Source organism: Medicago sativa, chromosome 7 (assembly GCF_051527215.1).
Source record: "Medicago sativa cultivar Bolivia chromosome 7, Bolivia_mono, whole genome shotgun sequence".
Classification (NCBI taxonomy): domain Eukaryota; kingdom Viridiplantae; phylum Streptophyta; class Magnoliopsida; order Fabales; family Fabaceae; genus Medicago; species Medicago sativa.
This window is the reverse complement of record NC_140755.1, coordinates 58,533,711-58,548,291: the sequence shown is the minus strand read 5'-3', so window position 1 is coordinate 58,548,291 and position 14,581 is coordinate 58,533,711. Positions and strand designations below refer to the sequence as shown.

The window sequence follows — 14,581 nt, the reverse complement described above, 5'->3', positions numbered from 1 at the left end:
GCAAATTTAAGAAAAAGAGAGTATGTTTCTTTGCAAAGATAAACTAAACATGGGTAGAATTATAAAACAATAATTAAGTTGCTACAAATGTTTCCACAGAATCCTAAAAATAGACCTCGAGAAAGCCATTACGCAAATACTCTAGCCGAATAGAAGTTAACTCCAATAATCCTCTTTCATCCTTCCATTCCGACACTTATCAAGAACGTTGAATTCGCTCCAAGTTGAGGTTGTTATCTATATTTCGAAAAGGACTCAAGTTAGACAAGAGTGAAAAACCAAAACACATAAACAAAACAATGACGCAGAAGAAAAGTTAAAAGACATTAGCTTCTATCACGATGCAATAATACAAGTCTATACAATAGGTGACAAAACGGTTTTGTTATACGAATTGAAATTTATTAGCAATATATCATTATGAAATTTAGAAATAGAATAGCTCTCACAAGGGTGTGATTAGACTAAGAACAATATTTCAATATATATCGATATTAGATCATTTCGTTCATTAACCATATTTCTGATTTTTTTTTTTTTTGAAGTAAAGGCAATAATCACACAATCAATACCAATTACAATAATCACACAATCAATGCCAGCAAATAACTAACCTTTTCAACAAGTTGAAACCAGACTTTCAACATAACCCTTGATAGAGAACCAACATATCTTATTGTTAATTCTAGGTTTCAATACTATATTTTTTCTCCAATTATAGAGAATTGCTGTGTCTTGTAGGCTGTTTGCGAATAAAAGTGTATCACCATTTTCAAAAAGATGCAATGGGATTAAGTGGGCAAATCTAATTTCACAATTCACTCGAACATTATCATTGTTAAATTTAAGGAATTGAGTCCAAGACTTGTCATCTCCAAATTTTGACATCTTCCATATAACAAAATCGGTTCCGTTGATCATATTATGATAAAAACAAAAGGACTTCATGAACACACAAACACTTCCATATGCACCTGACATATTCTCACAACTTTGAGGGGGCATCAACTGTGTGTATGTCTCAGTACTTAGATCAAGCGAAACAATAATAGTTTTAAAAACACGATTAGGACAAAAAGAGGGTGCCAACCAGTTAACGGTGCAACTGAAATGTACACCATCATGCACTCTGGAATAAGGATATATTAATTGATATGGCACAATAGCTAAACTTTTAATACTTCTCCAAACATTATCACCCAAACTAAAAATGCTCATGTTCGCCTCGGGTTTTCTGAGAAAGTCTTCCCAATTAAAGGCCACAACCTTATAAGTGTTGGTTGAATCATCATAACCAAACACAAACATCCAAGAGTTCCGTCTATAATTGTCAGCATGCAGATATCCTAATTTATCAGAAATTTTTGTGGTGCCGGGTTCCAAAAACGGAGCCACATAACAGCATTATCCTCGACTAGAGAATAACCAAGCAAGCAAACCAATCCATTGCAGGAACCAACAACTTCACGGCAGTCCTTATCATTCAACTGATAGTAAGGATCTTTAGGAAGAGTGATATTACGATGTTCTAATAAACTACTAACAGAGAAGGGTATGAAACTGTAATCATCGGTTTCTGTGGGTCTCCTGTACGTGACTATTGAGAAATATGGGTTCCATGCAAATGATCTATTAAGGTGTATTTTGAGAAATTTAGGATCGGAGGTAAGGGTTTTCCAAGACTTACATACACACTTCATCTTCATGAGAGACTTTACCCTAAGACAGGATAGAATTTCGGTGATAAGCTCGTCGGGAAGGAATACTGACGGAGCTGGATTGGATTGATGGCAGCAACGCCGCTCCTTCAGTGGCTTTGTTTTCATCAGAGCGGGGCATGGTGCTGTTGTTCAGAAGCTAATTCTGTGATTTCAAGCTAAAAACCTAATTGTAGATAAAGAGCGTGAATTTAAGTATGTACGGAACGTGAAGCAAAGATGGGAACAAAAATAGGATTTGGATAACTCATAAGTCTTTTTTAAATTAACTCAACATTTAAGACCCAAGCACATCCATTCATAATACTCACTAGTCCATGCACCTCCAAAAAAATACTACTCAGCAGCAAGGTTGTCAAAATCGGAAAATACTTAATGACTAAAAATAGGACAAAATGCTTCAAAACCCTTTAAAAGTCTGCAATTTTGTATAAATTTCACAATTTTGTGCGATTTTACTAGAATTTTGCTTATTTTGGGATTCTGTTATGGTTTTGAGACATTGACGCTAGACACAACACAGACAAGTGATAATAATTTGTGAAAATGAAATAATTAAATGTCATCATATGTGTCGGTGTAGTATTAATGCCAGATACGACACGTATGCTATTGTTTTCTATTTCCTATTGTTTTTGTTTTCTGTCATGAATAAATCTTGAGAAAAAAATGACAATTGTGCTTAAATGATTTATCAATGCTCATCAAATCAAATTGATATTTGTATTGACTAATTGACCACGCCCATAGAAAATCCTTGCAAGAGCTTCACCGATGTTTTTGTGACGCAGACAAGGCCGGTTCTCATGAATACTTGCTTCATTTAATTTGGTCATACATTTGTTTAATGAAAATCTAAGTAGCTCACTGATTTTGTTTTCTCTTACTCAGAGATATAATAAGTTACATTGATGAGTTATATTCTAACCTCTGACACTTAGATATCAACTGTGATGTAATTCGTGAGGTGTGATAAATTTTTTTACTCTTCATATATATAAATACACTATCACACCTTCAACAATTAAAGTTTTTATCAAGATAACGAATCTGGACAGTTTTTAGTTTCTTTGCTTTTCATTTAATCACATTTCTGCAGACCAAAATAGGCTTATTTTCCTTCAACGAATTCAAAATGAAATTATAGTTTGATGCATTTAATTGTTGAATTTCCATATGTCTTCGGCATTGTTTGTTTATCAACCAGATAGATACAGACATGTCAATACACTCCCTATCACACCTATCACAGCTTAAACCATCAATGCGCATAGAACATTTAAAAAATATCCTATCACACCTTAAATCATGTTACATAACTTTTGATATTGGTTAGTGAATACTTTAGTTCTCAAAAAAAGTAGTTGTTATCAAGATGGCTAACAACAGCAAAGAGCTGGTCATCCTCTCAGTGTTACAATATTTGGGTGATGCAGGTGTAAAGGAAACGGTACACACGTATGTGTCTCTTTAATCTAACTACGACAACTCTTATATTTAATTTTTACTGTCATATATAATTATGTTTTTTATTATCTAAAAATAAAATAATAAAAAGTGGCCAAAAAGTTTGTGTCCACTCGAGCATTTTCATGGTTTCATATACTTACGTTGTTTGACGAAATTAAATAGGCTTAAATGTATTTTTGCCCCCTTAACGTTGCACCCGTTCCAATTTAGACCCCCTATAAAAAAAAAACAACATTCCAACCCCCAAAGTTTCCTCCTTTTGCAATCATCAATTTTTTATCATTCAAAATCAACCATTCAAGATTGTAAAAACAAGTTGGGTGTTTTGTTGAGCAAGTTTCAGATTTATAGGGCAAAGGATATGGCTTGGTGTAACAACCCGATTTTTCGCTAGATTTATTTTATTATTTATTTATGTGTGTTTGTGTGTGCTCATATGTGATTATTTGCCTCTGTGTGTATTTTTGGTCGGGAATTGTAGAATTCGGTATTAGAAGGGTATTTTAGTCATTTTGGACTCAGGGGTATTGTGGTCATTTTGTGAGTAAGGGTAATTTAGTAATTTTGTTGAGGATTATTTTTAGTGCTTAGTGAGAGCTAGTATTATTTTACTAAGTGCTAGAAAGTTGTAGTGAATTGTTTTATAACCGGTAAGTGACCGTTATTATTAAATTTTACTGTTAAGTGGGTAGTAACTTTTTGAATTAGATTAGTAATGGGTTAGGCCCATTAAAGCATTGTGAGTTGAGCCCAATTAGATAGAAGCTATATAAACTCTAGTTTGTAGAGAAATAGGGTTTTATCAACATTTTCACAATTGAGAAGAGATAGAGATAGAGAGAAGATAAGGGTTTGAAGAGGAAGATCTAGAGAGGGCTAGAGGGAGCTAGAGATTCAAGCTTTGGGAGCTAAAGTCAAGCCCTAGTTGATTTTGTGAAGAATTAAGGTAAGAGGGTTAGACTTTAATCATAATTAATAGTTGTAGTTCTTCCCTAACTCTTTGCTTAAGTGATTAATTGTGAATTTAAGTGGTAAAGTTCGTGCTTAGGTTTTGGAGAGAAATCATTTTGAGAAGAAAATGGGTTTTTGAGTAAAAGTCATTTTAGGATTTTTTGCAAAATAAGTCATTTTGGGATGAGTTTGATTAAGTTGTTTTAATGTTGAAATGTCAAGTTTTCAAGTGTGGTTTGTATGGTCTAAGTGTTAGGAATACATTGACGAAAACAGAATAGACGTAAAAAAATGCATTTTGTTGTACTGGTGAGGTGACACGACCGTGTGTCTAGATGACACGACCGTGTCGAAGTCTCCTGTAAGGGGTGATACGACCGTGTGTCTAGATGACACGACCGAGTCAGAGTCTCCTATAAGGGATGACACGACCGTGTCAGTTCTGCAGAATCCCAAAACTTTGTTCTTTCGTGTTTGTGTACTTTTAAGCATACCAATGGATTCCAAACACCTAACCTTATTCAATTAATTTATAATTAAGCTTCTAAGAGTATCATAGCTTGGATCAAACTTGGTTTTGTTTTGGAAATGAATTGGTTTTACAAAATGATACCAAGAGACGAATTTTATGATTTTCATGCTTTCGTCGTATTTAGCCGGTGAAACGCCAAGGTATACCCTACTGTACTTATATGTAGCCTAGGGGAATACTTAGTTGAGGCATTGGATCTTGTTTGTTTGATTTTGGTTCAATACTTCAAATATTTTGAAAATGAGATACCGATAGACGAACTTGGTGGAAAATGGTTCTTTTAAACCAATTACCTTATAAATCTTTCAATTTCTAGCATGCACATTAGATATGATGAATTTATATTAGAAATGGGGATATCGATGGTGGGAGGTAAAGTATATATTTATGAAAGTATATTAGATCTCTTATATAGTATTTTCATATCTTTCATTATTTTGATATATTTTGTCTTGTAGCAATTCAATGCAGCCATTTACAGTTTGATTCATGTTATAGCAATCTTGTTATACATTCCATCCTTATCAATATATATAGCGTCTGATCTGAAAATTTATATCATTCCCTTTTTTTAACCTGATGGAGAACTTGTGAGGAATTATTTGTAACCATGTTCAGTATTTCATGGTTTATGAATGCTAGCATGTTTTTCTTCTCCATTGTCTAATGTAAAACAAAGAAGCAAGTCATTGTTGTATTTTCTTTCTCAGAGACAGAATGATCCACAACTATGAATCACAAACTCATGAATACTTGCTTCATTTAATTTGGTCATATTCTATTTAATGAAAATCTAAGTAGCCCACTGATTTTGTTTTCTCATGCTCAGAGTTATAATAAGTTGCATTGATGAGTTATATTCTAAGCTCTCACAGATCTAGAGATTAAATGTCTAAGACTGCAACAATCAAAGTGCGCTATACATAGCAACTAATATTATTTAAATGTTCTATAAGGAAATGAAACACTTAGATATCAACTGTGATGTAGTTCGTGAGGTCTGATAAATTTTTTTACTCTTCATATATATATAAATACACTATCACACCTTCAACAATTAAAGTTTTTTTATCAAGATAACGAACCTGGACAGTTTTTAGTTTCTCTGCTTTTCGTTCACTCGCATTTCTGCAGACCTAAATAGGCTTGTTTTCCTTCAAGGAATTCAAAATGAAATTATAGTTTGATGCATTTAATTGTTGAATTTCCATATGTCTTCTGCATTGTTTGTTTATCTACCAGATAGATACAGACATGCCAATACACTCCCTATCACACCTATCACAGCTTAAACCATCAATGCTCATAGAACATTTAAAAAATATCCTATCACACCTTAAACCATGTTACATAACTTTTGATATTGGTTAGTGAATACTTTAGTTCTCAAAAAAAGTAGTTGTTATCAAGATGGCTAACAACAGCAAAGAGCAGGTCATCCTCTCAGTGTTACAATATTTGGGTGATGCAGGTGTAAAGGAAACGGTACACACGTATGTGTCTCTTTCTTCTAACTCCGACAATTCTTATATTTAATTTTTACTGTCATATATAATTATGTTTTTTTTTTCTTTCTGAAAAACTAAAACGATTTAAAAAAAAATGAACTTACACTAATACATGAGTCATATTGTTATTCGTTTAACATTGAATTGCATTTGCAGTTCATTCTTATGTTAATTTACAGGCTTGAGCGTGAAAGTGGGTTGTATTTTGATATGGAACATTTTGAGGATATGATACTCAAAGGGAAGTGGGATGAAGCTGAGAAGTATCTATCAGGATTCACAAAAGTTAAAGACAACAATCACTCAATCAAAATATATTTTGAGCTTAGAAAACAAAAATATCTTGAGGCGCCGGCATTGGACATGTATTTAAGAATTTTATGCTCTATATATGTGCAATAGCAAATTTTATTGCAAATCTTATGCCTCAACATATTTTTGTTTTCTATGCTCAAAATATATTTTGATTCAGTGATCGTTGTCTTCAACTTTTGTGAATCCGGATAGATACTTCTCATCTTCATCCCACTTCCCTTTGAGTATCATGTCGTAAAAATGTTCCATGTCAAAATACAACCCGCTTTCACGCTCAAGCATGTAAATTAACAAAAGAATGAAGTGCAAATGCAATTCAATGTTAAACGAATAACAGTATTGACTCATGTATTAGTCAGTTCATTTTTTTTCAAATCGTTTTAGTTTTTTCAGAAACGAAAAAAAACATAATTATATATGACAGTAAAAATTAAATATAAGAATTGTCAGAGTTAGAAGAAAGAGACACATACGTGTGTACCGTTTCCTTTACACCTGCATCACCCAAATATTGTAACACTGAGAAGATGACTTGCTCTTTGCTGTTGTTAGCCATCTTGATAACAACTACTTTTGTTGAGAACTAAAGTATTCACTAACCAATATCAAAAGTTATGTAACATGGTTTAAGGTGTGATAGGATATTTTTTAAATGTTCTATGAGCATTGACGGTGTAAGCTGTGATAGGTGTTATAGGGAGTGTATTAACATGTCTGTATCTATCTGGTTGATAAACAAACAATGCAGAAGACATATGGAAATTCAACAATTAAATGCATGAAACTATAATTTCATTTTGAATTCCTTGAAGGAAAACAAGCCTATTTAGGTCTGCAGAAATGCGAGTAAACGAAAAGCAGAGAAACTAAAAACTGTCCAGATTTGTTATCTTGATAAAAACTTTAATTGACGTTATTCTATGTAGGAAGCACTTGATCAAATGTTAATTTAATCTGAAATACATTAAAAAACAATCAACAAGCAGAAAGTTCCTGCTTTGAGTCAAAACAAAGACAATGAATATAAGTTCATGTTAATTTAATACAAAACGAAATTTAGAACAAGTTTAAGAAAACTAAATTGATACCAAATAACATTCTATCTAGGGATTTTTTTACACAGCAAATGAATTGATTAGAACAGCTCATTCAAAGTACAAACAAGAGGTATCCATGAAAGCTCGAAAAGATACAACAACTCTGCACTAGCAGATAACATCGATGTACTAATTTAAACACAATCAGAACAAGAATATTCAATATATATTAATTTGCAAAAATATCTTTAAACTTCAATTCTTGATAAATAACCAAGCTCTAAATGCGGTAATAGGATCACTCGTGCATACTATCAACAACAAAATTTAGATATAAATGGAATTAATATAAGTTTAAAGAAATATGATGAATCTAATTTTCTTTTTCTCATCAATCGATATGTATCACTTGCTCACTAAATAGTTAGTTCCCTGGTTTCAACTGCCATGTTGAGGAAAATATCTCACCCAATAGCAAAAGCAAAAAGATTCAATAGCAAATACATAATCATTCAACAGCACAATTAAATCAAAGTCATCATGAGTTAATTATAATACAAGTAAATCTAATCCAAACAAGTAAATTGTTGTAGAGAAACTTACTTTCAATGATACGAAACCAAACTTTCAACATAATTCATGTTGTTGAACCAAGGTTTATTGACTCTTTCTACTGCATTATATCTCCAATTATAGAGAATTGCCTGACTTTCAAGATCGTTTGTCAATAAAAGTATACCAGTCTTCTTCGAGAGAAATAATGCAAGAGCCAACTATGTCGAGGCAGTGCTTGTTATCAAGTTGATAGCAAGGATCTTCTGGAAGATTGAAAATGATTGGAGGGTTTTGTAGCAAACGAAAAACTGTGGAGGATAGGACATTATCATTGGAGGTAGATACAAGTGTCAAGTCTGCATTACGTGCAGATCGAGTAAGGTGCAATTTGACAAAGGTGGGAGTGGAGATGAGAGAGTCATGCGACTTACTCAAACACCTAAATCGAAGGAAAGATTTGACGGGAAGCAAGGAAAGAATACCAGTGGTATGTTGGTCGGGAATGAATACCGGCGGTGGTATGCGATTGAGAGAACGTCGTGACTGAGTTGGAGTGAGTTGATGCATTTGCTGTGGTGTTGTTACAAATTTTATGGGTGGAAGAAATGGTGAAGGTTAAAAGGACACATCTTAGCATTTTTTATTTATTTATTTGTTGATTTTTGGTCAACATTTTGTATTTATTTTTGTCAAAAAAAAAGTAATTAAAAAGGAAACAAGGAAAATTATTATTATTATTTTGGTAAAGGAAACAAGGAAAACAATTGCTCCTTTTAAAAAAAATAAAAAATCATTTTAGGTCAAACACAGAGACAAAAATACATATATTTTAACAATTTTAAAAATCAATATTACTTTACTAAAAAAATATACTATTATCTTGACCAAAAAAAAAATATACTATTATCATTTCATTCTTTACTCTTTCCACCTTTTTTCAAATGTATGTATGTGTCTCTTGAGGGAGATATTTGTCACTCATTGCAGTCCTACTTAGTTCGAAAAATTAATCTCCTCATTTACGCGCACATGATATTATGTTCAGACCAAAATACGTGTGTATGTGTTCAAATAGAGTTTTCAAATCTCTTTGTGCCAATTTCGGTATGTTAGTTTGGCTTCTTCAAACAAAAAATAGAGTTTCAAATGTTTGTGACCAAGCATGTATTTTCATGGTTTCATATACTACTTTCTTTGTTTCAAAAAAATAAAAATAAAATAATAAAAAGTGGCCAAAAAGTTTGTGTCCACTCGAGCGTTTTCATGGTTTCATATACTTACGTTGTTTGACGAAATTAAATAGGCTTAAACGTATTTTTGGCCCCTTAACGTTGCACCAGTTGCAATTTAGACCCCCTATAAAAAAAAAAAAACAACATTCCAGCCCCCAAAGTTTCCTCCTTTTGCAACCAAAGATGTTTATAGGTCATATACACTTCAAAACACTTAAACATGCATAAGTTTTGAGATTAAAACATCAACACAACAAAAATTCACAAATTCACCAAACTTCCACAACTTTCAACAACAACAACAAATCTCATCACCAATTCATGATACTCAAAGCATCAATTCACCAACAACATATTTAACAACAACAACAACAACATCTAATCATGAATTCATCCACAATCTAACAACAACAACATCATTCATCATCAATTTCACCCAAGAGCATGTCATATTCATATAAACTCATTTTGACATACAAATTCAATAACAACAACACAATCATCATTCAATTCATGTATATAATCATGTCATCACAATTAAGCACGAATTTTTACATCTAAAATCAAATTAACCACTTAATCAAGGAATTAGGGAAGAACTACAACTATTAATTATGATTAATGTCTAACCCCCTTACCTTAATTCTTCACAAAATCAACTAGGGCCTCACTTTAGCTCCAAAGACTTGAATCTCTAGCCTCCTCTAGCTCTCTCTAGATCTTCCTCTTCAAACCCTTATCTTCTCTTGCCCTTTCTCTCTCTACCTCTTCTCTCAAAAATGAAAAATGATGGTAAACCCTATTTTCCTCTAACACTAGAGTTTATATAGGCTCTACCTAATTGGGCTCAACTCACAATGCCTTAATGGGCCTAACCCATTACTAATCTAATTCAAAATGTTACTACCCACTTAACGGTAAAATGTAATAATAACGGTCACCAACCGGTAATAAAACAATTCACTGCAACTCCTTAACACTTAGTAAAATAATACTAGCTCTCACTAAGCACTAAAAATAATCCTTATCAAAAATTACTAAATTACCCCCACTCACAAAATGACCAAAATACCCTTGAGTCTAAAATGACTAAAATGCCCTTCTAACTCTGAATTCTACAATTCCCAACCAAAAATGCACACAGAGGCAAATAATGACATAAGAGCACATATAACACACATAAATAAATAATAAAATAAATCTAGCGAAAAAATCGGGTTGTTACAATAGTCATGATATTTTTAAAATTTTATCATATCGACTTTATCATATCAATACATTAAAATTTACTTCCGCATATATAAGTAAATAAAATCTGCAACGAGTGATAGAAACATTTAACGTTTTAAATGTTTTCCTCTAAAAAAAACATTTAACATTTTTTTGCAAATAAAATAAAAAATATTTAATAGAAACACACAATAATGTTGATATTTTAAAAATAATCATGATTTAAAAAAATTAAAATTTAATAGAAATATTGCATTAATGTTTATATTTTAACAATAGTCATGAGTTTTTACAATTTTATCATATCGACTTTCTTATATTTTTACTGAAAATTTGTTTCAGCAAATATAAACAAACAAAAATTACACCGGTTGTTTTGCAAATATTGAATGGTGTTTTGTATATAAAATAAAAATGTATTTAAGAGAAACACTACATTAATTTCGATATTTTGAAAATAATTACGAGTTTACAAAAGTTTATCTCATCGAATTTTTCATAAATGTACATGATTTTTTTTCCGCATATATAAACAAATAAAATTTATAACATGTGCGATTTAGATATTTAAACCTTCAAAAAAATGTGTGATTCAAATATTTAATAGATTTTTCTATATAGAAGAAAAAATATCTAATAGAAACTTTACATTAATGTGTAATTCAACTAGGTTGGCACCCCAAAAACACTCCTATCCTCTACCGTCAAACTCATAAATTTTTATTAAAAAATAGAAAAAGATATATACAAAAGGGGTGGACTAGGTCAAAACCCTTGGCTAAAAGAAAAAGAAATAGAAAAAAAAGCAACTCCGGGAATTTAAAATTGGGAAAGCCAAATCTATCCCTAAAGAAATCCCCGCGAACATCCCGTGGCAAATCAGACTACCAAACTGCAACCTAAAGGGAGTGCCCCATATTTGCCAGCTTGTCAGCACAACAATTACCTTCCTGATAATTACGCGAGGAAATAACCTGAATACTTAGCCGAAGCGCATTGTGCCACCTATTCCGAAGGAAAATAGGAACCAAAAAATCATTCTTTAACGACAATAAGGCACTAGTTGAATCACTTTCAAACCAGATATTTCGCAACCCATTCAAAGCCACATATTCCATAGCATAAATATAACCCAATGGTTCTGAATTAAACACCGAGTTAATTCCCAAATTACAAGAGAAGGCCAAAAGAAAGGTGCCCAAATGGTCCCGGAAAATGCCTGCACAAGAGGCATTAGTACCGACAACAGAGTCGTCCATATTAACCTTCAACCAAGGAGAGGAAGGAGGTTTCCAAAAAACAGTCATAATCTATTTAATTCGACGGCGATGTCGAGACACCGAAAAAGAATTAAGAAAAGACTAGTTGGAGGCAAGTCAACAACCAAAAGAATTATTGCCACATATAGCAACAGAATAATCAATTTTTACCTGCGCCGCATGAATACTATCTTTATCATTAATGAACCCTAAAGTGGTACACGACGTCTAAATAGTATACAACGTATGAAAAATTGCTGCCACAAACATATCTGCAACCTACAAGGAGCACTCTAATATTCCAATAAAAAATATTCATTGAGGAGGTGGAGATGCTTCTCCCATAGAACGAGTATTGTATGTTACTCGACTAAGTTGTCGTTGCTTTAATTGTTGTTTCTTTTTTTGGTTAATACAGGTGTAAAAGACTCTTCCGTAACATCTGTTTCTCCTGCACAAGATCCTTCTATATCACTGGGCAATGATGAGATTGGGTGACCTCACCTCCCCTACTAATATGCGCAGCCTATTCAGTTGGTACCATATCCACCTCCCCCACTAGTTTACCCTTACTTGCCAAATGACTAAAATATCCTCGATCTTAAAAATGACTAAAATACCATTCTAGACTAAAAATCCACTAATCTCAAATGAAATACACAAACAAGCAATTAAACACACATAAATACATATAATAATTAAATAAAATAATCCTAGTGAAAAAACGACTCTTACATATTATGAGTTAAAGAGACAAATATGATTTAACAATGTCCTTTAGAATCATTTAATATTTTTTTTCTTATTTCGAAGTAGAATTTCTTGCACCCACAAAATTAGTAAAAAAAAAAAACTAAACGATTGATGAAGCATAAAGAGAACTTTTTTACTAGCAATAACACCCTCTTGCACCGAAATGACCTATATTTTAATAGCGCTCCCAAAAAATTAACTGAACAAACTATGGTTAACCCTTCTTTCAAAAAAAACTATGGTTAACCCAAGAGTATGCACCCATCACAGAACTATTGGTAATTAAGGTCAAGGAAACTTACCAACAAACTCAACCAATAGGTTAGAGAATCCCTGGAGAGGTTGTCCTGTCATATAAAATCCTTACTGACAAAATACCAGAGGAAAAAGAATTAGATACCACTTTCTGTAACACCTCAAACTTCTTGCTAATATTTATATGTATGTGTATAAATGAATATGTAATTATTTGAGTGATTATTTCTCTTTATTTACTTGTTTTCTTTAGTGTGATAAATAGACGTTGTTTCTTCAATAATTATTATACATAAGTAATATTTGTTACTGTAATATCCCGCTTGTTAGTATCGGAATATTACCAGTCGATCGTGCCAGAGGATTAAAGTGCATGAAAAGTAAGTGTAATGGAAAATATTATTATGAGATGTCAGCTTAATACGGATAAAGTATCAGTGTCGGATTTAACACGTTTAAGACAAGGGCAATTTGGTAATTGCATGGGAAAGGATATTTGGTTTTGGCACCAAAATATCTCACTTTCTCCTATTCTTTCTCACTCTAGGTTTTGGGAAAGATTTTTCCTCTCCCTTCTCTCTACCCCCACGCCTCTATCTCTCTTCTCCTCTTCATCAATCTTCCAAAACTTATTCCTCTCAAAGATTAAGCTTATGTTATGGTACTTCCAAGTTTTATGAACAAGTAAAAGCTTCTATTGAGCTTATTCTTTCAACTCTATCATCACAAGGAAAGAATCATGAGATTAGGATTTTGGTGAAGGAAGTTTTGGGTTGGAATAGAAATGAGCAAGCAAGGATCATGGTGCTTAGATTGCAAGAAAGAACAACAAGATTGAATGGTTTGCGCAAAGGGAGTAAGTTGACCAAGAGCTAGGGTTTTGGCTTGTTTGAGCTTGGAACTTGGAGCTGTCACAGAAACTTGATTAGGTGAGTTCTTAGATAGTTTATCCTACCTTTGGGTTGTGCAATTCTTTTGAGAAAACATGAATTTTGCTATGTTATGTTAGTTTATAAGAATTAGGGTTTTAGTACCCCCTTTGTACCATTTATGATCAAAACATGTTAATGATGCCATGTATTCTATTTCTAACTATTTTTATGTGTCCTATAAGTGTCAAGTGTAACACCCTATTTCTAATAAATAGATGCTACGTCTTCGAATCAAACCACAAAAATACATGTATAAAGATCATGTTACACAACATAGCAGCGGAACATACATATAATTCATAAAACATCTCCAGATCTCAACAAAATACAATTGTATTCTCCAATTCTCAAATAACAAATAACATTTCAACTCCAAAATACATAGTCCAAAAACAAAAACCAACATGCAAGAACTACGCTAGATCAGAGCCCTAATCTAGACACTTGCATAAAAAGAGGAACTCCACTCCTCGGCATCATCAAGCAAACAAACTAAGCATCATGCACTCCATCTACCCGTCCATACAGAAAGGTAGGTGGTAAACCACTGAGGGTTAGCATTACATCATCATAATCCATATAAGATTTAAATAAGAACATTGGAGATGAAATAATATATTCAAGAATAACAATTCAAGCATGTATTCACAAGCATTCACAACCTTCATATAATTCATTACTATCATTCCAAGTTCAACTCAACAAGTGTATCATACACATATCACAACTTCACTTGTCAATCAACAATTAACAATTCAATCCGCAATTACAATTAGAAAAATCAACCATCAAACACATCTTAATGCAATTCAATCCACCAACAGTTTATGCAAT

General features: G+C 32.5%; 1 protein-coding gene and 1 pseudogene across 1 annotated transcript in view; one reads left to right on the top strand and one right to left on the bottom strand.

Annotated features, from left to right (window-relative positions):
* Positions 1–618: 618 nt before the first annotated feature.
* Positions 619–1,826, bottom strand: LOC146907168 (F-box/kelch-repeat protein At3g23880-like; annotated as a pseudogene).
* A 4,255-nt stretch (positions 1,827–6,081) lies between these two features.
* The window catches only part of LOC146907167 (uncharacterized), a 31,946-nt gene continuing 23,446 nt past the window's right edge, over positions 6,082–14,581 (top strand). Inside the window, exons 1-2 of the mRNA XM_085729040.1 lie at positions 6,082–6,164; positions 6,359–6,442. Coding sequence (XP_085585166.1) covers positions 6,082–6,164; positions 6,359–6,442 — 167 coding nt within the window. The remainder of the gene's footprint in view (positions 6,165–6,358; positions 6,443–14,581) is intronic.